Source organism: Coffea arabica, chromosome 7e, assembly GCF_036785885.1.
Source record: "Coffea arabica cultivar ET-39 chromosome 7e, Coffea Arabica ET-39 HiFi, whole genome shotgun sequence".
Lineage (NCBI taxonomy): Eukaryota > Viridiplantae > Streptophyta > Magnoliopsida > Gentianales > Rubiaceae > Coffea > Coffea arabica.
The window spans coordinates 23,251,498-23,276,019 of record NC_092323.1 but is presented as its reverse complement, the minus strand read 5'-3'; the positions used below and the strand labels follow the sequence as shown (position 1 = coordinate 23,276,019).

General features: G+C 38.4%; 1 protein-coding gene across 9 annotated transcripts; it reads left to right on the top strand.

The window, feature by feature from the left end:
- Positions 1 to 414: 414 nt before the first annotated feature.
- LOC113700740 (DNA topoisomerase 3-alpha-like) lies at positions 415 to 24,432 on the top strand. Of its 9 annotated transcripts, none has more exons than XR_011818682.1 (16): positions 417 to 936; positions 1,347 to 1,525; positions 1,615 to 1,687; positions 2,023 to 2,145; positions 2,288 to 2,409; positions 2,501 to 2,573; positions 2,666 to 2,782; positions 3,387 to 3,470; positions 5,537 to 5,716; positions 5,843 to 5,971; positions 8,362 to 8,436; positions 9,638 to 9,727; positions 9,860 to 9,960; positions 12,489 to 12,523; positions 15,727 to 15,809; positions 16,502 to 16,699. XR_011818682.1 is itself a non-coding variant. In XM_072060485.1 (15 exons), exons 1-15 carry the CDS (start codon positions 604 to 606, stop codon positions 24,324 to 24,326), a joined length of 1,722 nt encoding a protein of 573 aa, XP_071916586.1. In that variant the 5' UTR covers positions 419 to 603; the 3' UTR covers positions 24,327 to 24,432. The 9 variants fall into 9 exon arrangements, 5 of the variants coding, with proteins under 5 accessions (XP_071916587.1, XP_071916588.1, XP_071916585.1 ...); XR_011818681.1 differs by having other exon boundaries at positions 419 to 936; positions 9,856 to 9,960; XR_011818683.1 differs by lacking the exons at positions 15,727 to 15,809; positions 16,502 to 16,699 and adding an exon at positions 24,323 to 24,423.
- The last annotated feature ends 90 nt before the right edge of the window (positions 24,433 to 24,522 follow it).

Here is a 24,522-nt window from a genome sequence, read left to right as displayed (position 1 = left end):
TATTTGAGGTGTGCACTTAAAAAACTTTGGAAAGTTTTCTAAGATTGCTGTAATTAAGTTGTTAAAAAACTTGTAGAAGAAAAATTAACATAGGATCCATTCTACTTTGTACTCTTCAAATGTTCGTGAATTTTCACTTTCATCTTTAATTTCAAAATGAGACACTATAATTTTTAACCTAAAAATTGTAGCCCATTTTTGTCCTTAAAAAATAAAATTTGTTACGCTTCAGTCTGTAAAATATAAAATTCATCTCACTTTAATCCTTAAAATATAAAATTTTTCACACTTTAATTTCAAAAGTATAAAATTTATCCCACTTTAGTTCCATAGAATATGCCCGCTTAAGTATAAAATCTGTCATATTTCATGAACCATCTTTCTTAAGTGAGACAAATGGTATCATTTGAGGACTAAAATGTCTCATATTAGAACTTAGGGACTAAAATAAGAGTTTAGGTATAGTTGAAGGGTGCCAAGGGGAATTAACCCCACAGCCGCGATTTATTCAAAACTAGAAATTTCCCTTTTCCCTCGCCACTCCACGTCAACTGCGGGGCGGGAAAAAACGCCGACGAATTTTCCACTTCACCACTCTCAGAAATGGCCTATGGCGGCGGCGGAGGAGGCGGTGGGGGCAGCGGAGGGCGGGCAATAAGAGTGCTGAACGTGGCGGAGAAACCGTCAGTGGCCAAAGCAGTTTCGGGATTCCTATCGAAGAACCAGCAAGGAGGATTGAGGGTAAGAGATGGACGGTCCAGATACAATAGGATATTCGAGTTCAATCACACCATCAATGGACAGCCTTGCCATATGTCCTTCACCTCCGTCACAGGTCATCTCATGGAGCTCGATTTCGACGATCGCTTCAGAAGATGGCATTCTTGTGACCCCGTCGATCTTTACCATGCTTCTGTTCGTAAATTCGTCCCTGAGGTATTCCATTAGCTCAGTTTGTTGGCTACTTTTTAGCTATTTTTTTTTTGTCAACGATGAAGTATTTTGCTTGATTTCGTCTTTTGAATCGTTTTTTTTTGGAGGCTCCAAGCAATTCAGATGAGTGTAGTACATTGTGTTGTTTTGGTTGGACGTTATAGTTAGTTGCGTGGTTTTGAGCATTGGGTTGAGGTCTAGTTGATAATCAATGACTTGTATGTTTGTTTAGCACGATGGATGATAGATTTCTATGGTATAATATATAAATTTTTTTCTTTTATCTTTATGGTTTAGTACCGATTTCTTTGTAATCTGCTGCAGCTTAGTTGATAGAACAGGGCTTGAATGTAGATTATTATGCACTGGGTACATATAGTGAAATGTGTTGTATCTTTCATGGATGATTGTAGGACAAATCAGATATAAGAAGGACGCTGGAGGAAGAAGCTAGAAAGTGCCAGTGGCTTATCCTGTGGCTTGATTGTGATAGAGAAGGAGAAAATATTGCATTTGAGGTGATTGAAGTCTGTACACAAGCGAATCGCAATCTTAATATCTGGAGGGCTCGTTTCTCTGCATTAATTGAAAGGTATCTGATTGCTTGCTCTGATAATAGTTTCTCAGGTTTCTGACTTTAAGGCTGTTTTGATTATTTGCTAAAAACCTTTTGATGGTCAGGGAAATTCAGAATTCATTGCAGAATCTTGTCAGACCCAATCAATTGTTTGCTGATGCAGTGGATCTAAGACAAGTGTGTATCGTTTCAAAACTTAGTTGATCTTTAACTTTAACTTTATGTCATGCTAATACCTTTCAATACTAAGGATCTGGCCTTTTTTCTTTTCTTTTTTTTTTTCCTGCTGTTACTGTCAACAACTTATATATGTACCTTTTACAAGTATATTGAACTTTTTTCTTGAGTTCCTTTACCTTCATATGTTCTGTTCACCTCAGCATTTTAATGTAAACTTTATATCTTTTTCTCTGGCTTGATTATTAGCACGGATTTTCATATTTAACAATTTGCTGGACACATGTTTATGTTCCAATACTATAAAGGCGAGCTAAACTGGAACTTTTCTGCAGGAGATAGACCTTCGGATTGGTGCCTCTTTTACTCGCTTTCAGACCATGTTTTTAAGAGATGCATTTATGATTAATCTTGCTACAGATGACAGGAATCTTGTTATAAGCTATGGACCCTGTCAGGTACTCGCAAGATGATGCTTTTATTATGCACTGGTAGATATAGTTGAAGATAAATTGGTGAATGTGAGCAGATCACACTGTCCATGATATGAAACAGAATTTTGGAGTATGTTAGTTACAGTGTGCCATTACTTTACTGCAGTTTCCAACATTGGGCTTTGTCGTGGAGCGCTACTGGGAAAATCAGTCACATGAGGCTGAAGAGTTCTGGACTATTAATTGTACGCACAACACAGATGAAGGCACTGCTAACTTTAAGTGGATGTACTCTTCTAAAATCTTCTTACATATTTAACATTTTTATGTTGAGATGTATGCTTGAAATTTTCAAATTTCATAAGTTGTGGCTTTGCAGGCGGGGACATTTCTTTGATTATACATGTGCAGCAATAGTTTATGAAATGTGCATCCAAGAACCTACTGTCACTGTGAGTATTATTTAACAGTGTGAGACCACTGCTGGTTTGGAAACAGACATGCATTATGGGCTTTGGCATTTACCAACTTTCTCTCTGTGCAGGTCACAGAGATCAAGGAACAAGAAAAACTTAAATATCCTCCTCTTCCTTTGAGTACCCTTGAGCTTGAAAAACGCGCATCTCGTTTCTTTCACATGAGTCCTGCACATACCATGAAGGTGATATTTCATATTTGATATACAATTTTAATTCTTCATCCTTCATGATGCTCTTTAAAAGTTCTAGCTCATGTTTTATGTGTCCATGTATCCTAGAAATGATAGTAGAGCTGCTTTCTTATGCAGTCTCCTCTTATCATGCAATGCTATCCTGTGGAAGCTGTCCCTTTTCGAGACTGACACTGTCACAACCCATGATCTCCAAAAGATTGAAATTTGAAAACGGAAATGTCAAAGTCCTTTCTGCTGTAGGGTCTTATAAGTGTGATCATGCTTCAGCTTTTTATGATGCTATCTCCTTCTCATCCATTGTAATATTTGCGACCTTAGGGCTAAGTGTTTTACATTTTTAGTAACATGGTTACGCATTTTTTTCCACTTGAAATTTCTTGATGTCGAAATGCCATAATGGCATCTTGAAATTATGGTGTACCACCTATCATAGATCAAAAGTACTTAGCATTTCATTCTTATATTTGCCCATACCATGATTGTTTTTGAAATTTTTTCGATTTTCAAACAGTAAATTTCATGTAAAATAACCTGATTTTTCTTTTTTTTTTTTTTTGGTGTCCTTCTATTTGTAATCTTCTTGACTTTATAGGTAGCAGAAGATCTGTACCAAGCTGGATTTATCAGTTATCCTCGTACTGAGACTGACCGCTTCTCAGAGAAGACTGACTTGCGAGTGGGTAGTTGTTCCTTTACGATAACTCAAAGTAATTTGCTCAGCATTGGGATGTGACATAGTTAAATTTTATGTGTAGCCTAATCGATAAGCAAAACTGCTCAATGCAGGTTCACTTTGTTAAAAGCCCAAAAAAAAAAAGGATTCAGCATATATGCTTTGCTAGTGAGCTTTCATTGGTGTTCTGATTGATGAAAGTCACTAAGGTTTGCCTAGTGTTTTTCTAAGCCAAGGCAAGCTTGCAGGGATGTCTGCAAGAGAGAGAGAGAGAGAGAGAGAGAGAGAGAGAGAGAGAAGCTGTTAATGTGGGTAGGATCCCATGGTCAATATTTGTGTTGATTTGCATTCAAAGCCATATTTGTGGGATGAGGCTACCCGAATGCTTGATAAACAAGAAATTCGGGTGCATCTCTATTTTGAATTTGGCTAGAGAATTATAATACCTGTTTTAGCACTAAAACCATTCTTTTCCACTACAGTGGTGTAGATGATAAAACTCTCATTGCAGATTGCTAACTTTTTTGATAGCATTTGATGAATAAACTTACACACTTTTTGTTACTAATAGCTGGAAAAAGGAGCATCATAAGTTTCTTCATCTTTTTCCTAGGTCCAAGTTCATTGCAGATCCACTATTTTTACAGTCTATTTGCACATTGGTCCAAAGGATTATAGAGCTCTTAAATTTTCTTCATGTCAAGAGCTATTGATTTTCCCTGATTTGCATGTATTAAATAAACGTCTCTTGTCAAGGCACTCAATAGTTGTCCAAAGTACAAAGACTCTTCAAAGTATTTTCAGTAGATATGATACAAAACTTGATATCAGAATGTGCATAGGGTGTTCAGGGATGTTTAAAAGTTGAGATGAGCTGTATGTGATCAAGTTCAACTGATTTTCCCTAGGCTCCATTTTGCTTCAAGCAAGATTCTTAAGCTTGTCTCCCTTAGTGATTGCTACGTCGAGATATGTTTGAGCTTCATATTGACAGATCATTTGAACTTGTTATTTTTCTCCTTTGTAGTAGTTTAACTACAAATTCATTTTGTTATTTTAGTTGGATACTTGTTATATGTATGTAAACCACAAGTTCATACCAATAAATGAAAGGTTTTGTGTACATACAGAACCCAAAAAAAAAAAAAAAAAAAAAACTATCCATACTTCATTAGCTTTTCACAGCAAATGTTCATTTTAGAACTGAAGAAAACTGCAGAAGTGAAATTGGAAATGATGTTTACAAGACTGGTTGCCTCCTCTTAACCCCTTTGGGGGAATCAAAGTACTGACTGCCCAACGCAAAAGATTAGCAGCTCTCTTAAGAATTCCATGTAACATAAAAGGTTACTGGATGTGACATCGATTCTCCAGCTTTACCCATTGGAAGCTTCCTCACCAGTTGAAAAAGATGGCTTTTATCTGACCCCTAGGCAATTGATTGAGAATCACTTATCAATTAGCTCATGAGCATGGTCAGTAATGTAGAATTTTATAGTAGGGGGAGAAAAACAAAGGATTTGAACTCTGATATTCTTAAGCATTTAGATGGTGGATCAGGTGAGGAGCAAAGTACACTCTTAAGAGAAATTCACCTTTGTGAATTGTGTGGGTAACCTACAAGTAGACATTTTCTTCTAAACCTCTGCCGTCTGTGGTACTTGCATTGCAGTGTAATTGTTTATTTATGTCTGCAGTTCAAACCATGTCATGTAAATAATGTAGCTGTCAGGGTATGCCTAGCAGGTTAGACCACCTCACTTTGAAAAGTTAAATGAAATATTGTACATTGTTCAAGTCTACCACTGGTATATGCTAGAATAAACCTTTCTGGTAGATTATACCGTTTCATCTTGCTTTTGTTGATTAACTAATGCTAATGCTGCTTTTACTTGCATTATTTTGCCCCCCCCCCCCCCCCCACCAAAACTGTTCTCCACCCCCACCAGCCAGGCCCATGATTCGAACCTTGGCCACCGGGGCGAACCCCAGTGATATATTTCATTGCTACTTTGAGAAGGCTTCTACAATCCAAGTGGCTTTTGACAATCCTTTTTGGTGATTTCCAGGCAATTGTTTTTGAACAACAAGGGCATCCGCTATGGGGCTCATATGCTCAGCTTTTGTTGAACCCTGAAGCAGGGCTTTGGAGAAATCCTAGTAGTGGCAGACGCGATGACAAAGCCCATCCTCCCATTCACCCTACCAGATTTTCACCTGGTGAATCTGGATGGAGTCGGGATCACCATGTTAGTAATTAATACTGCTTCCTGCTAACCGGTTAATCTTCCTAATTAGCAGATAAATAACATATAAGCTGGTATTTTTGTTTCACATTTGAGGATATTAAGTTCATATACATGCTTTTCTGACAGAGATTGTATGAACTGGTTGTTCGGCATTTTCTAGCCTGTGTTTCTCAGCCAGCGAAAGCGGCTGAAACTTCTGTTGAAATTGACATTGCTGGTGAAACGTTCTCTTCATCCGGAAGGGTGATACATGCGGTGAGTTTCTTGATGCATTCGCATGGTGCTTGTACCGTCTGGCATTATATAGCTTAACCATCTGTGCTGCTTGTTTGCTTACTTGTGTAATAACAAATCAAACTTATATTTATTTAAGGATTTTGCCGATTTCAGCTTGTTTTGATGGATAAAAAGTAAAATGCATGTTGCAGAATTACTGTATGAATTGCACACTAAGATACTGTAACATTCCCTTGCATGTTTAAAACCATGTGCTTCAAAACGTTTAACCAGTCAAAAATTTTGATGCTTGAAGAGTATCCAGTAAACTGCCAATTTAATTTTAAGGGCTCTTCTATTTGTGCTTCAATGGAGAACAGAAGACTAGAGCTATGTTACAAGGACTCTCCTACCCCACCAGACCTTTGTAAACACACATGTGGGTTTGGCATATGTACCTGACTTGGTCAATTTCCATTGGGTGTGTTGACTTCACTCCCAGAGAAGGCCATGGGTGTCAAGATGACTAGCAAGCTTGGCTATGCTACAAATTTTATGATGGAAGTGATAAATATGATCCTAGGTTGTTTATGGTGTTTGATTCTGACTGATGGGTAGGAAATCAGACTAGATGAATATAGAGAATGACAAAAAAGACAAATTTAGGTCAGGTGGACAAAGATCGTAAAATTCAGAATTTCAGCTGATATGAGAGGAGAAATGTACCACATGAGAGATTGGGATTAGAAAGCTCGTTGTAATCTGATCTGATTAGGTTGCGAACTGGTGATTTATAGCATCATAGCCACTTCTTAATGGACCTTTTAATCTGTCTTTCTTATTTGACATTCATCTAGAAGTTGTGATACTAATAGTATCCTAATGCATCAAGAAAGTTATTGAGATACCAAATTTACTTGAAAAGAGTGGATTTTCCTTCCTTGAATGCCAATTAGCAGGCATTAACTTCTTGTCCATAAAATGTACATGACTTCTGTTGTAGACTACTTGGAAGTATGTCTTGCATAGAGTACATCAGTATCCTTATTTGGCTCATTGGCGGTTTCCCTATTCCCAAATTATATGAAGATTGAGAAATTGAATACCCAGATGTGTACCCATATTCCACCCCACATCTGAGTCTCTGTAGAAGGGCTCAAGAGCTCTCTCTTTAAAGTCCCTCAGTTTCAAACTCAAAAATTCAACATAAAATCTTGTGTTTGTGACTAGGCTGGAAAAATTAAAGATCAAGAATTGGAGATGTCAAATTAACTATTTTTGCCGATCAAGCTAGTTTTTATTTGGGGTTTAATGTTCATAATTAAGACAAGCGTTGAGCACTGAAATGAAGATATTTTGGAGAGAAGAACTAGGGGAAATACTCTTGTGATTAAGACTCTAATCATAAATCATGCTCCTCTATCTATAAAGTAATTAAAGTGAAATCAGTGCTCCTTTTCTTCTCTTTTTATTGCGGAGTTAAAATTCTATCCTTTGGAGATTCCTCTGCTAAAACCTAGGAGCATCATATGTTTTAAGGGACTAAATTAACTCCGATGTGGTTGGTGAAAAGAAGGTTACTTTGTTGATGAAGTATCCTGTTCTAGAAAAGTTTATGGTGTCCGCTCTTAGTATGTTGGGGTTTTATGTCAAGACACATGAAGTGTTTCTTGTGTTCTTGGACACAAAGGGTTTAAATCTGTCTTACCAGTCAATATTATGCATTTTATCTGAATTTTCGGATCTGGGAGGTAAGAAACAAGTAAGGTGAAGGACAGTGATTTCAAGTTTTGAGAAGTCATTCAAGGATGTGAACCTTTTTGATCCTGTATGGCTTTTGAATTTTTAGTTGATCCAAACCCGTACTTGATAGTGGATTTGGTACTTCTGCGATGATAATTATTTAATAAGAAGCTGAATCTATTCACAGCTTTGTATCGTCTCTACCCCAAGCACTCATCTTATGAGGAAAGTTGAGAAGCTTTTTGAAGATAATGGATATTTGAAGGATTTTTGATAGTTGGTTTCCTCCCTGAAAAATATTATAATATACTAGAGCACTTTTTAACAGATTTCAAGTTGCCAATCTCTACTCCTACAATTCATTCCTTTTACTTGAGACAAAATTCAATGCTATTGGTCAATTCTTGGGTTATCACATTATGTTACTGATTTGCTCTAAATTTCTAAGCTCCCTATTAACCTACTAGATGTTTTCTTTGTTACTACATGACACCAAAGTGCAAGTCTTTTGATTAAAATTTGTATCTCCAGCTTCTTTGGCATATTTTTGCATTTGTCACTTTCTATTCATTTGTATATTCAATTCTAAATAAAAGACGCATTCTAAATTGCTGCTGCTTTTTGTGCATGTGTTGTCAGTATATTTTTGCTTTGTTAATTGTGGTAATGTATTTCATGTTTGCCAGAAAAATTACTTGGATGTATATACATTTGAATCATGGGGTGGTTCAATGATCCCTACATACACTTTGGGGCAACAGGTATGCTACTGATCTTTTGATTGCTAATTTATAGCTTTGATTGTATCTGAAGAAGAGAAATCATTTCAATCATAAAGTTTCCATTCTACATAACGATCTGGTTCACATCCCATGTACAGCGCATTAACCAGGTTTATTTTCATAATTTGTTACTTATGCTATATTTGGTAGCTATCCACCCTTGTGACAACTTTTATAATAGTGAAAGAGCACTTATTATATTGTGATTGATTAATATGCAATAACTGCAGAAAAGATGCTGATAGTTTGGATTACAGTAACTAGGGACAAAAGGGGCTTTTCAAGGTGTTTTGTTGGCACATGCACAAGCATGTTACTTCTCACTCCACCTTTGGTTCCATATAATACTATTGTCAGTATACTGTTGGACCAAATTTGGTGTCTTGAGTTCTTATGCCATTGCATGTGGATGCTTTAACGTTGATATTGTTTCATGAAGTTAAGGTAGGACTTGTCAATGCAAGACTTTAGAAATAGCTAATAATATGAATTGTGGGAGTTGAAGTATTAAGTGATCCAAAGTTTTATAGGATCTTTCTTGCTTAATTTTTTAGGATGTAGAAATGTTTGACATTAATTTTTTACATGGTTGTTGAGTGAGTAGGATATCTTTTGCAATTTGTTCAATATGTTTCTGGCTTTTGCAGATGAATGGGGCCAGGGCTAGAATATATCACTTTAACATACATTTAAAAGGATGTAGTCTCTCTCTCTCTCTCCCCCTCTCCCTCCCCAGAATCATATTTTAAAGTTTTTGCCTAAAGAAGTGATTGGAAAGAACAAGAACTGATTCCTTCCTCTACAAAATATGTAAGGCTAAGAAATATTGAGGGTTAAACATCAATTCTGCCCCTATGAGTGCCATCTTCCAAGAACAGGGAATTTTCACTCATGCCATCATTGTTAATTTTGATGTGATGAAATCTAGTATCATATCATGATATTAAGAAAAGAAAGTATGAACCATAGTATAGGAGAAAGTTTAATTTTCCAAGTTTGAGACGTTGGCTGTTTGATTCAGTAGTTTTACATCTTGGCTAAACTTGCAAGTAATACTGAAAAAAAAAGTTAGATGCAATTTCATTCTTTATGCTTTATTTTCAGTTTGCTGTTAGTACTGATTTTGGAAAAATGTAATGGATGAATGACTTTTTTCTAAATTGGTCTGTATGTAATGCAGTTCATGCCGACAACATTGACTCTTGATTCTGGTGTTACTAGGCCACCACCTCTTTTAAGTGAGGCAGATCTATTGACCTGTATGGACAAGGTATGGGCTCTGTGTATTTAGATTTATTGGATACTCAGAGTCCTTTGTTTTATCCTTGAGTTTCTGTCATATAGAGTTTAACATGCCTATAGAATTTTGATGATGTGTTTATTCTTTTACTTTTCTAGGCAGGCATTGGGACAGATGCAACGATGCATGAGCACATACAGAAGTTGCTTGATCGACATTATGCAATAAAAACTCCAGATATTCGTTTCTCCCCAACGAATCTAGTAGCCTGTTTATCTATTTGTTCAGTTTATACACTTGGTCACTTTTTTTTTTGGTCTTTTTTGGGTATAAAGCTTGCCTTCAGTGTGAATGACACAGCATAGGCTTTAGACACCAATAAAACTGTTGGTTCCGATCTTTCCCATCCCAGCTGAAAGCATTACTGTTAGTACCCAGAAAGGAAACAAAGTAAACCATGCAAAGATCAAAGTAATATAATAACATTCAGATGAGTCTTGAGATTAACTTTCAAGCCTCCAGGTGCTCCCTGAAACCCCAGAGAAGGGGTAGTAAACGCAGAATAAAAGCAATTGACCATTAGGTTGAAAAAAAGGAAATGAGTAGCAGTCAACTTCAAGTAAAAAATAGCATGGACACATAGAGCTTTGGACGTGCGGAATATAGCTCTAGATGTTGTTCTGGTAAACTCAGGTCTCTGTGCTCTATAAGCTTTTGAATATATTTTGTGTAGGATGCATATAGTCCACATTGTGGATTCCCTTGTAATGCAGAGGGATTTTCTATATGCCAACTCCTACTTCCCTTTCAATTTGCCAAATGCCCCGGCATCCCTCACCCCCCAGCATCCTCATCTCAATCCCCTCCCTGTTGTAAAATTCTAACCAAGGCTTAGGACAATATCAAATTAAGGAAGGAGAGGAGAAAAGAGAAAGAAAACGGCAGGGACTCTAGGAATGTATGCACCTTTGCTTTTAGCATCCTTACTGGATTGAATTCTGTCACTGAATCTTGGATGTTCTTTGGGTTTTTGGGTCAGATATATGCATAATCATTTCATGGCAATGAATTTTCTGTACCATCATGGAATACTATAGTTGGATCATCATCCTTTGCCATACTCCGTCCAAGTGGAGTTGGGGATATTTGCTGCTGGGTGTTTTGAATTTTTTTTTAGGACATCAACCGCTGATAGAGTAAAACCTTTTATTTACAAGATTATTCTTGCTTGATGAGAGTGATTGCTTCGCAATCTTGGAATGGACCGTAGATGGAAAATGTATCTGTAATTGTTTCTTTTGGGTGTTGTGATTAGATATTTAAGATTATTCTTGTTAATTTCTTTCCATTGTCCTACATATAGCGTGATGATTTAAAATCAAGTGTAGGGGTAACAAATTATTTTACAGTTGTTAGTCATGGAGTTAAGTGTATGAGACATATGAATGAAGAGATGTGCCACCTGCTTTTTTAATTAGTAAGGTAGGTGCTTAATGCCTTTACCTAGAAGTGATGATAATACAAGGTCTTAGTGAGGAGACGTACTGAATTAAATGAGAAGTCCTAAGTTTGCTGGCAGATTTTGGGTGGGCTGGGCACAGGGGCGTCCACTCAAGATTTTGTACAAAATTTTTTCCTCCCTTCTAGAAGATCAAAGTGTCCCTCGATATAGGTGCATAAGAATAATAAGGGCCAATCCACACCTCCCAACCCCCAAATTTCTTAGGAATTTGAGATCCCTCATGGATTTTGTATATGGAAATCTTTGCCCCCACAAAACGCAAATTGTTTAGATGCCAACGCCTAGCTTCTCTCCTTCATTTTGCATTTGTAGCATTGAACTTGTGCACCTTCCTTCAATAGGAAAATTGAAGAATAAAAAATGACGCATCTTCAAAGTGAAACTTGAATCTGATTAAGTTCCTTAAATCCTTAATTTCTTCCACAATGTTAATCTAAAATGGATATTTCATCTATATAGTTTGGAATACATTAGGCTCGTGTAGCAGAGTTTTGAATATTATGACTTCGATCCCGTTAAGGCACCTTTTCAATTAAAGGAAAGGAAAGGAAGGGACTCTAGTGAAAGAGAAAGAATGGGGAGTATGGGAAAGCAGTTTCCATCAATTTTTGTTTGGATTAAATATGGAAGGAAGAGAGGAAATACTGGATATGGTTTTTGAATTAGGAAAGGAAAGGAAATGACTATATTTTAGTTACATTCTTGCCCATAACAAGTCTAATTTGTGAGCATCTGTGTTGAACTTTACCCTATCCTTGGTTTGTTGTTTGTTTGTTTTGGTACTCATTGTTTCAGTGTCAAGTAAGTGATAATGTACCAAAATGAATTCAGTGCTTTTCATCTTGCATTTTTTTTAATATGTTTTGAGGGGGAGGGGGAGGGGGAGGGGGGTGGAGATTGGTTAAATAATTAAAAGTGCTATCACTCAAAATTTGCAGATGTGCAATGAAGAAACTAGGTTTAGGGTGGTCTGAAGATTGTATTGAAGAAAAGTTAAGTTACGTTAGGGAAACAAAGGATTCTATAGATGGAAAGTAACTGGCACAAAACAACTACACCTAATCCCTCCCTTTCCCTCCTCATAAGTCAAGCCAAAAGAAAAAAACAACTTATCCTTCCATTTCCTTTCTCTCTGAAATAAATTGTGGATTCTCTAACTCCCACATTTCTGTTAGACTTCTGAATGTTTCACAAATTTATGTGGAAATAAAAAGCACCGCATTTTGTTTGGATTAGTATCTAACCAGATGTTCCTGTCCTCTTTTTCAGGGGGAGGCACTAGTCATGGGGTACGATGACATGGGGTGAGTAATTATTGATCTACTGTATTATTAAATTACTTAGACACAGCGATGAATTTTACCCCCACTAATATCAAAGCAGGTTAGATGTATGAAAGATTGTATGATATATCTGAATCTTATGATTTATTTCTTGGACATGAGAAAAAGTTATTGACTTTATTTTGTTATTTTACACTTTGCATCATCCAATCTTTAGAAACCATAATTATAATTTATTTTTGGCATAAGAATAAGGAGTAATTACAAAGAGTCCTTGGTTGAGTGTTCATCTTATTGGTATCTGCACTGAAGTACACACAAGAAAGGATATCACTTTGAGAAAAGACACCAACTCCTATACCCATACCAAACTGCAGTTCCTACTAAATGTAGAAAAAATTCTTTATGGGTATTTTAGATTCAAATCCTCAGCCAGTGAAACTCCCATATTTCTTTTGTTCTCTGAACTCCTTTGCAGCTTGCAGCTGTCTATTTACATCATAGATGATAATGCGCAGAATAGCCACTACTGGAAAGGATGTTTTCAGTAACCTCAGAACATGGTAGAGTGTGGGTATTGGTTTGCGAAGTGTTGGATCACATGTTGCAGTTTCATTCTTCCCTAATCTTCTCCTTTATAGATGAAGCATTATCTTCAAATTGTCTGCCAAACAAGTGCAGAAACAGGACAAGCAGAGAATACATGATTAATGGATTTGTAAATTTTAAAAGAAAAGGAAAATGAACAAAAAACTCTACTTTTCTTTATTTTCCCACACCCTAAAATATGCTTACAAGGTAGGCATTTATAGGACAACCCTATCATAGTTCTGCCACCACTTAAGGTAATAGAACCATGATTTTAGGGATTACATAATCAACTCATATCCTATCTATTCAAACCTGATTGATCATAAGCAATAAAATCCCATAATCATGGGAGGTAATATATCTCATAATCATGGGAGATAATTATGGAAGATAATATCTCCCATAATCATAGGAGATAATATCTTCGACACCCCCCCTCAAGTTGGTGCATATATATTTATCATGTCCAACTTGCTTGTAAGAAGTTCAAAGTTTGGTCTGAGGAGTCCTTTGGTGAGAATGTCAGCTATCTGCTGAGCTGATGGAACGAATGGCATGCAGATAATTCCTCCTTCAAGTTTCTCTTTTATGAAGTGGCGGTCAATCTCAATATGTTTGGTTCTATCATGTTGCACAGGATTATGAGCTATGCTAATTGCCGCCTGGTTATCACAATAGAGCCTCATTGGTAGTTCAATAGGTCTTTTTAGCTCCTCTAAAACTCTCTTCAGCCATAACATCTCACACACACCATGAGCCATAGCTCGGTACTCTGCCTCTGCACTACTACGAGCTACAACACTTTGTTTCTTACTTCTCCAAGTAACCAAATTGCCCCATACAAAGGTACAATACCCCGAGGTTGATCTTCTATCAATGACTGATCCTGCCCAATCAGCATCTGTATAAGCTTCAATGGTCTTTCGACCTCCTCTTTTAAAGAACAATCCTTTTCCTGGAGTACTTTTTAAGTACCTCAGAATTCGATATACTGCATCAAGGTGCTCTTCATATGGAGAATGCATAAACTGGCTCACAACACTCACTGAAAAAGCTATATCAGGACGAGTGTGAGCCAAGTAAATTAGCTTGCCTACTAACTTTTGGTATCGAGCAGTATCAACTGGTGTTCCATCTTTTATATCTGCTAACTTGTGATTCTGATCCATAGGAGTGTCTGCAGGTCGACATCCACATCCCTGTTTCCTTTAAAAGATCCAAAACATACTTGCGTTGGGACACAACCATGCCCTTCTTGGACCGAGCTACCTCCATCCCTAAGAAATATCGTAGTGTTCCCAAATCTTTGATTTCAAAGCTAGAAGCAAGACTTTTCTTCAGCCGTTCCATCTCAATTAAGTCATCTCCTGTGAGGATGATATCATCCACGTACACAATGAGTACTGCTATCTTCCCGTCCTTGGAGTGTTTAACAAACATGGTGTGATCACTCTGAGCTTGGGTATAGCCTTGATCCTTTACCGACCCAGTAAATTTTCCAAACCAGGCCCTAGGAGATTGTTTGAGACCATATAACGATTTTTTTAGCTTGCAAACTCTAGACTGAAACTTCCCTTCAAATCCAGGGGGAGAATCCATGTACACCTCTTCCTCCAGATCACCATTTAAAAATGCATTTTTGACATCAAGTTGTTGGAGTGGCCAATCAAGGTTTACTGCTATTGAGAGAAGCACCCTAATAGTGTTTAATTTTGCCACTGGAGCAAAAGTTTCAAGATAATCGATCCCGTAGGTTTGAGTAAATCCTTTAGCCACCAATCGAGCTTTGTACCGTTCCAATGTCCCATCGGAATTATACTTGATGGTAAAGACCCATTTACACCCTACTGTCTTTTTCCCTTGTGGCAGGTTTGTTACTTCCCATGTTTGATTCTTCTCAAGAGCATACATCTCTTCTTCAATAGCCTTTCTCCACTCTGGAACTTGTAATGCTTCCTGTACATTCTTTGGAATTTCCACAGAAGAAAGTTGTGAAGTAAATGTCAAGAAAGTAGGGGATAACTTTTCATAAGAGACATAGTTAGTCATAGGGTGTTTGGTACAAGAACGCACTCCCTTTCGAAGTGCAATAGGAAGATCCAAATCAGCAATCTTTGAATCAGAGGAAACTTTATCTGATGACTCAAAAACATCAAATTCTGCCCTAGGTTCGGATTCCTTGTTGTGAAGAGAAGGGGGAGCTTTATCTTTTCCTCGATGATTTTTCCTGACATAGGTTTTCAGGGTTTTTTCAGTTACATTCCCATCTCTTTCACTAAGAGAATTCGATGGTGTATGGATTGCATGCTAAATCATTTCCTATCAATACCAGAAATTTTACAAAAATGGCTGTTTTACGAAACTGTTTTCATGTCTTTTGCTCATTTTGGTGACTTGTGGCTCGATTTAGCCTATTTTACTCAATGAATCTTGGATTGAGCTCTTCTCGGGAATTATAGTACTCCGAGGCTAGTTTCCATAGCCATAGCCTTTGCCTAATTCCGATGAGTGTAGCCTTAGATTTGGTCCAAACAAGAACTAGTGGCAGTCCGGCCTTGGAAGATTTTAAGTGATTGAGTTGAGTTCTTGAGTTGAGTTGATTAGTTAGTGATTGATGATTAACTTTGGCTCAGGTGACCAAGATCGTGCTGAGGAAGAACCTACCGAATCTTAACTCTAGTGTGCTTGCTTGCTTGTCTTCTAAAGTGAATCATCGGTGAGTGTCAAGTGCATGACTTGATGCCATACTTGTTACTATCTTGCTTGTACTACGTGCTTGAACTAGATACATGTATTGAAATTGTTAAGGTGGACGTGTACTTTATCTCGTCCTACCTCTTATACTTGTCTCGAACTTGCTTGCTTGAACTTGAATAATGAACTTGTATTTGTACTTGATTGATGATGGAGCATTGTCTCATCATCCTATTTGATACTTGAATATGGTGGGGACGTCCAAAACTCATCGGTAACCTTTCACTTCGGACCGGCAAGGGCTCAGCTGAGGGATTGGCAAGTCTTGGGTCTTGACTTGTTTTCGTCGGTTGGAATGCGTTCGCCGACTAGGTATACCGAGTATTACCAACTTGCTTGTTTGACGAGCGGGCCCGGTACAGGGGGTGAAACGGTGGACGGAGAATGTTATAAGTGGTGTCTATGGACTAATCTTGTTATGTTGACGAAGTGTCAACTCAATGTTAAACTCATGATCAAGCTGTGGAATAGCTCTTGAAAGCTCTCGTATCCTTATCCGATGTGTGATTTATTCTCCGTACTTGAACTTGCACATGGAATCGTTGTTAACATTCTTGTCTGGTAAAATTGACTTTGATATGAACTTGTTTGCTTGCATGATTTTCTTGACCTCACTGAACTTTGCTCACCCCATAAGTTTGTTTTCCTTAACAGGTTTTGAAGCGGAGTTCGATACTCGAGGAACTTAGTTTCTTTGTAGGATTTTCACTCTTTTGTATAGGAATGATTTGATCTGTAAACCTTATGAATTATTGTACTTGGGATATTATTATTGTAATTTGGATGGAAGTATTGGGCTTGTTCTTATGTAAGTTTGACTGGTGGATATAATAGACTCCGTCTATAGTTTAAGAGTGAATGCTTGTATTTATATTTTGGATTTTGTAGTGAGTTCTGGCGAGAGGTAGGCAGGCGTTCTATCGATACCCTTGGATTCGTCCTAGGGAGAAGTGGGGACGTTACAATTAGTATCAAAACCAAGGTTTAGAAATCTATTTGGGAGATGTTTTAGAGGCTTTACTCTTGAGAATAGGAATGAGATAACTTAGTTATGCTTTAAGTTGATGTTTGAGTGAATTAGTGACTTTAAGTTTCTAACCTTAAGTTTTGTAGTTGTTTTGTAGGAATGGAGAACGGTAATGAAGGTCATGCGGCTAATGGTAACAGAGATGCTAACGATCATGTGGAGCCTCTTAGATCTATCCGATATCGAGTACTTGGTGGAGGATCTCGTGTTCGATATTCGCATTTCTTTAGGTTCCCTCGTTGTCCCTGTAGGGAGACACATTCCTATCCTAATGATCTAGTACTGTCTATTGATGATGAGCGCCGACAGCTAGTGATTACTAATAGGGCATTACTTGAGGAGATTGAGAAGCGGAGGGCTATGGAGGAGGGCCCAGGGTGCTAGGATTTTAGAGTTTGAGGGGACAGTGATCGATGAGCGGGTTAGAGCTGAGGCCGCTCGTGACCAGGTTCAGAGAATTAGGACTCGACTAGTTAGGGTAGTCGATGAAGTCCAGGAGTGGGCTATTGGGATTTTAACTGACACCACCGTGCTGATAGATAAGGTGGTAGGCGGAGTCGAGAGCTTGGCTCATGAGGGCACTTCTGAGGAGGAGTCTTTTGAGGAGGACCTAGAGAAGGAGGTCCAGACTAGCGGTTCTGCTGTGAACTAGGCTAGGAATGTTGAAACTTTTGACTCTTTTGTAATTAGAATTAATTGGGGTGATGTTTGTAAAGCTTATGACTTTTACTGCATGACTAATTGTATTTTTGTGGCATATGTGTGCTATATTTTTATAAATGCCCCATGACTTGCTAATTATGTACGAACCTTGAAATGTTAATATATGCCAGTTATTGTTATTTCAAATGTTTCCTATGTTGACTTTTGTCTTAAGTATTCTTTCGCATAATTGTTTCTATTCTTGTATTTAGACATAATTAAGACTATGGATGCGCGAGGTCGAGGTAGAGGCCGAGGTCGGGGGCGCAGGCGTAGACCACCCCAACCCTATGAGAGTATTTGGTCTTCCGGGGCAGTCTCGGAAAGGGGATCGGAAGGTGGAAATGAGGACTAAGTGGCTACGACCATCAATAGGATGACTGATATCCTTGAACGTCTGGCTGACCATCAAGGGTTCGGTCAGTAAACTCAGCCTATAGGCCCTGATCATGGAGATGATAGGGCTCTGGAATGTTTTATTAAGTTTACGCCACTCAAGTTCCTGGAAGGAGCTGACTCAGACGTGGCGGAGAGTTGGTTCGAAAGGATGACCGATATCCTTGCCGTATTGAACTACTCGAAGGGGAGGCGAGTGATTTTCGCTATCTTCCAATTTGAGGGCGCGGCTAGGTCTTGGTGGAATGTCATTAGAGCTAAATGGGAAAGAGAGCAGACCCCATGGACTTGGGCAAATTTCAAGAGAGAGTTTGACGAGAAGTTTCTGCCTCCAATGGTCCAAGAGAAAAGAGTGGACGATTTTATTAGATTGAGGCAGAGATCTAGGAGTGTGGCCGACTATGAGACCCAATTCACGAAACTCTTCAAGTTTGCACCTGAGTTAATGCCCACGGATCGAAAAAGGATAAGACGATTCATACAAGGGTTCAATGTGGAGAGTCAAGAGGCTTTATCAGCAGCCCAAATCAACAAGTTTACCGAGACCTTGGAAAAGGCCCAAAGAGTGGAGAGTGCTAGACTTCAGGTGAGGGTTTTTCATGCTAAAAAGAGGAATGCCCCAAGTAACAGTGGTGTAGGGCCGCTGGATAAGAATGTGCCAGCCCTTAAGGTTGGAAGGGGCCTGGGAGGAGTAAGATTAGCTAGAGCTACAAGGGGATCTTTGGTTAGAGGAGTAGCTAGTGGCATGGCCAGTCTAGGGTTACCTCACAAGGAGGTTTGGTATCGACGCCTCAAGTAGGATGTGGATACTATGGAAAGCCAAATCACACAGCGGATGATTGTTGGAGGAAAGTGGGGAAGTGTTTAAGTTGCGGGAGTGCTGAACATCAGATTGCCAACTGTTTGACGGCTCGTCGTGTAGGAGGTGGTTCGCAACAGTCTGCTAGGCCGACTTTCAAACAGTCGAGCATGGGGGATAATCGCCCGATGGTGCCTGCTAAAGTCTATTCTTTGGATCAATATCAGGCCCCTGAACCTATGGAGGTTATTGAAGGTACGATTCCGATATTCCATCGTCTAGTTAAGGTTTTAATTGATCTCGGGGCAACCCATTCCTTTGTTAAGCCTACCTTTATGAAGGGCGTAGATGTTAAGTCTGAGAGACTACCATATGACTTAGAGATTAGTATGCATACTGAAAATCAGAGATTGTTATCTAATTGGGTTTATAGGAATTGTGATGTCTGGGTTGGTGAGCGGAAGCTGTTAGCAGACCTTATGTGTTTAGAAATTAAGGGTTATGATATTATCTTAGGGATGGATTGGTTAACTCGTTATCATACCCAACTTGATTATAAGAAGAAGATAGTGGAATTGCATTTGCCTGGTGAGCCGACTTTAAAACTAGATGTAAGAGGTAGATTAGCATCATCAACTCTTATTTCAGGGATTAGAGCTAGGAAATTGCTGAGTAAGGGAGCAAAAGGACTGTTAGCTTTTCTGATCAATACTTCAGGAAATAAGGTAAAGTTGGAAGACGTGCCAGTGATGAGAGAATTCCCTGACATTTTTTCTGAGGAATTAAAATCCTTACCGCCCGAACGGAAAATAGCTTTTAAGATTGATGTGACCCCCAGGAATAGCGCCTATTTCCAATACATCTTAGAGGATAGCGCCAGCTGAACCGAGAGAATTGAAACTTCAATTGCAAGATGTATTGGAACGAGGATTTATCAAGAAAAGTGATTCACCTTGGGGTGCGCCAGTGTTATTTGTTAAGAAGAAAGATAGAAGGTTAAGATTGTGTATAGATTATTAAGACTTGAATGACGTCACCATTAAGAATAAGTACCCTCTACCGCACATCGATGAGCTTTTCGATCAACTGCAGGGAGCTGTAGTTTACTTTAAGTTGAATTTTAGACAGGGTTACTATCAATTGAGGATGCGAATGGAGGACATACCTAAGACAGCTTTTAACTCGAGGTACAGGCATTTTGAGTTTGCCGTGATGCCTTTCGGACTGACTAACGCACCTGTCGCATTTATGGATTTAATGCATCGAATCTTTAAGCCGTATTTAGATCAGTTCGTAGTGGTGTTCATCGATGATATCATAGTATATTTTAAACTCGGAAGGACCATGAACGACATTTGAGGATAGTATTGCAAATCCTAAGAGAACATTAGTTATTTACGAAGTTTAGTACGTATGAATTTTGGTTGGAAGAAGTGACATTTTTGGGTCATATTATCTCTAAGGATGGAATCGCTATGGACCTGACTAAGGTGGAAGCAGTGTCAAATTGGAAACAACCTGAGAATCCAACGGAGGTTCGAAGTTTCTTGGGTTTAGTTGGTTACTACCATCGTTTCATTAAGGATTTCTCCAAGATAGCGGGACCTATGACCGAGCTGACCAAGAAGTATGGCAAGTTCATATGGGACGCTAAGTGTGAAAGGAGTTTTCAAGAGTTAAAGAGACGGTTGACTGAGGCACCAGTTTTAACTCTACCTAATGGAAATCATGGTTATGTGGTATTCACAGACGCATCGAAAGAAGGTCTAGGTTGTGTGTTGATGCAGAATGAACGAGTTATAGCCTATGTGTCACGAAAGTTGAAACCCTATTAGTGGAATTATCCAACCCATGACTTGAAGTTAGCCGCCGTAGTATTTGCGTTACGTAAGTAGAGACATTTCCTATATGGGATGACATTTGAGGTTTTTACCAACCACAAGAGCCTTAAGTATTTGTTTTCTCAGAAGGAGTTGAATTTGAGACAGCGTAGGTGGGTGAAATTCTTGGAAAACTATGATTGCACAATTAATTACCACTCGGGAAAAGCTAATGTAGTAGCGGATGCTTTGAACCGTAAGGTACAAGTAGCAGGATTGATGGTAAAGGAATGACACATGCTAGAGGAAACTAGTGTTTGGAATCCTCGTCTGCAATCCACGAAAGTTGTTTTGGGAAATATTGTATTAAGGTCTACTCTATTGGATAAGATTAAGGAAGTACAAAAGAAGGATCCAGAAGTACATAAATGATTGGAGAAAGCTCAGAAAAAGGAGTTTTTGGACTTTAATATTGGAGTCGAAGGAATTCTTAGGTATCGAAATCGACTGGTGGTATCAAAAGATGAGGATCTCAAAAGAGAAATATTGGAGGAAACCCATCGTTCTAAGTATACGGTACACCCTGAAGGGAATAAGATGTACCAAAATATGAAAAGTCTCTATTGGTGGGAAGGCATGAAAAAGGAAATTGCCCGGTTCGTTCAGACATACCTAGTATGTCAGAGAGTTAAGGCAGAGCATCAGAAGCCTTCTGGTTTGTTGCAATCATTAGAGGTGGCCGTGTGAAAATGGGAGAATAATACCATGAATTTTGTATCGGGATTGCTCAGGATGCAAAGAGGGCATGACGCGATTTGGGTCATAGTGGATTGATTGACTAAGTCTACACACTTCTTGCCCATTAGTATGAAATATTCAATGGAAAAGTTGGCAAAGTTATATGTGGATGAAGTTATAAGGTTGCATGGAATTCCTGTGCGTATAGTGTCGGATCGTGATCCACGTTTTGTTTCTCGATTTTGGCAAAGAATACAAGAGACATTAGGTACCAAGTTGAACCTCACTTATCATCCTCAAACTGATGGGCAATTGGAAAGGATAATTCAGACTCTCGAGGATATGTTGATATCTTGTATTCTGGATTTTGGAGTTAATTGGAACCAATATTTGACCTTAGTGAAATTCACCTACAATAACAGTTCTCATTCTTCTATACAAATGGCTCCATACGAGGCTCTCTGTGGCCGTAAGTGTCGGTCGTCGATTTATTGGGATGAAGTAGAAGAGACGAATGTCTTAGATTCGACCGTAATTCATTGAATGGAAGAAACTCGAGAAAAGGTCAAGTTGATTCGACAAAGGATTCTAACCGCCCAAAGTCACCAGAAGAGTTATGCTGACAATAGGAGAAAAGACTTGGAGTTCAAAATTGGAGATCAAATATTCCTTAAGATTACACCTCTAAAGGCAAGTTTGATGGCAGGAAAAGGAAAAAAGTTATAACCGAAATTTGTGGGACCGTACACCATTCTGCAACGAGTTGGAAATGTAGCTTATAAGTTGGATTTACCAGCGAGCTTATCCCGTATTCCCAACGTGTTCCATGTGTCGTTTTTAAAGAAGTACCACCCTGATCCATCCCACATACTTCAACCGGAGAATCTAGAAATTGATGAGGCTTTGACTTACGAGGAGAAACCCATGAAGCCTTTGGATCGGAAAGTGAAGGAATTAAGGAACAAGAAAATTCCGTTAGTGAAGATCTTGTGGAGAAATCATGGAGTCGAAGAAACTACGGGGGAAATCGAGAAGGAAGTTTAGAGGAAGTACCCCGAGTTATTCTCTAGTTCAGGTATGAATTTCGAGAACGAAATTCTTTTAAAGAAGGAAAGTTGTGAGGACCCACATTATCTTTTTTATTTATATATATATGTACATTGCAATTTTCAAATCAATTTTACTGATTTCATTTAGAAATTTATTTGATGTTATAAAGTCAATTGCATCGGCACGAAAATTTTCGAAGTACATTGTGCATGTTTGGATTTTTAGATAATTGCTTTACTTGGATGTTTGAATTTCGCACCTGAGCCTAGGGTCGACTTGTAGACATAAACTTCTAGTGTTAGGACATGTATTTGAGATATATAAGTGAGAGAAACCGGGATCGTAGTGTCTCGTCGAGCGAATCAACTCTGATGCGACGAAAAGTTACTTTATGTCAATCAAATGTCTCTATCTTCTTTCACACTTTATTTCTCAACAATGTCCCAAAGTCAAAAGCTTACATCACTCAAACTCTCCCTCATTTTCTCTTTTCATTTGGCTGAACTCCTCTTGCTCATTTCCTTCTTCATTTTGCTCCCAAAGTTCTTCTTCCCCCTCCATCCAAATCATCAAGAGAACTTACTCAACTCCTTGCTAGCTTAACTTTGAACTTGAGGGCCATCTTGGAGAGGAGGGAGGGTCGCTGTTTGGGGCTGTCTTGGGGAGCTTCTCACACCAAAAATCTAGGGTTTATTCTTGTGTTTGGAAGGTATAAAAATCTCACACAAAATTCTTGCTTTCTTGTTTTATTTCTTGGCTTTGAAGCTTGTAGCTTCTTTCTTGTTGTTGTTGGTTGGATTTGGTTGGTTGAAGTGGTCTCTATGAACTCCCACCTTAGTTAAATGAGGGCTACCATAATGCTTATGTATGTGTTAGTATGTTTGTGATGAGTTTTGATGTTAGAAATTTGAAGCGGAAAAGAAAGAGAGAAACCGAGAGAAGAGATGGAGGTGCTGGCCGAATTTTTGAGATTTTGTTGCTCTATTTTGCTGCCATATTTTTGTGACTTTCTTGGCCCATTTGAGAGCTGATATGTTAAGCTTTAAGTGGACAAATTTCTAGCCAAAACCTCTTTCATTTGGTGCTTCAAAAATGCATGAAAAGATTGGCAAAAAATCTGGAAATTTTCCCTTCCCTGCTGACCGAATGATCAAATCTATTTTGGGGTATTTTATTTCGAAAATTTTGGTGCTATTAAACCATCAATTGCTCAATAAATGTTGCTAGAATTTTGGTTTCAAAAATGGAGGGAATTGGGGCTGATTTCATTGAACAAAACTTTTGGAAAAGAAAGAATGATAGGGTTGGCAGATTTGTTTTGAAGAATTACACAAACTTTGGTCATTTTGTTAACTGCCTTCTATTGCGAGTTTTTCCCTAAAGTTTGGTAGAGAGGTAGTTCATATATTGAAGTTTAAGTGTACCAAATTTGGTATAATTACAATACCATTTCGATGTCCAAATGATGCCCAAAGATTGCTCTTCAAAACTGGAAAAAACGTAGTGGCAGGACAGCTTTACACCCTTTACTCTAACGGTCATATCTCTTTGCTCGGGGGTCAAAATTGAGCGCCGTTAGCGGCGTTTGAAACTAGACTTCAAGGCCTTTCCTATGGTGTATGGCTTGCATGCTAACTCCTTTCCTATCAATACCAGAAATTTCACAAAGATGACTGTTTTACCAAACTGTTTTCATGTCTTTTGCTCATTTTGGTGACTTGTGGCTCGATTTAGCCTATTTTACTCAATGAATCTTGGATTAAGCTCTTCTCGGGAATTGTAGTACTCTGAGGCTAATTTCCATAGCCATAGCCTTTGCCTAATTCCAATAAGTGTAGCCTTAGATTTGGTCCAAACAAGAACTAGTGGCAGTCCGGCCTTGGAAGATTTTAAGTGATTGAGTTGAGTTGATAGTTAGTGATTGATGATTAACTTTGGTTCAGGTGACCAAGATCTCGCTGAGGAAGAACCTACCGAAGCTTACCTCTCGTGTGCTTGCTTGTTTGTCTTCTAAAGTGAATCATCGGTGAGTGTCAAGTGCATGATTTGATGCCATACTTGTTACTATTTTGCTTGTACTACGTGCTTGAACTAGATACATGTATTGAAATTGTTAACGTGGACGTGTACTTTATCTCGTCCT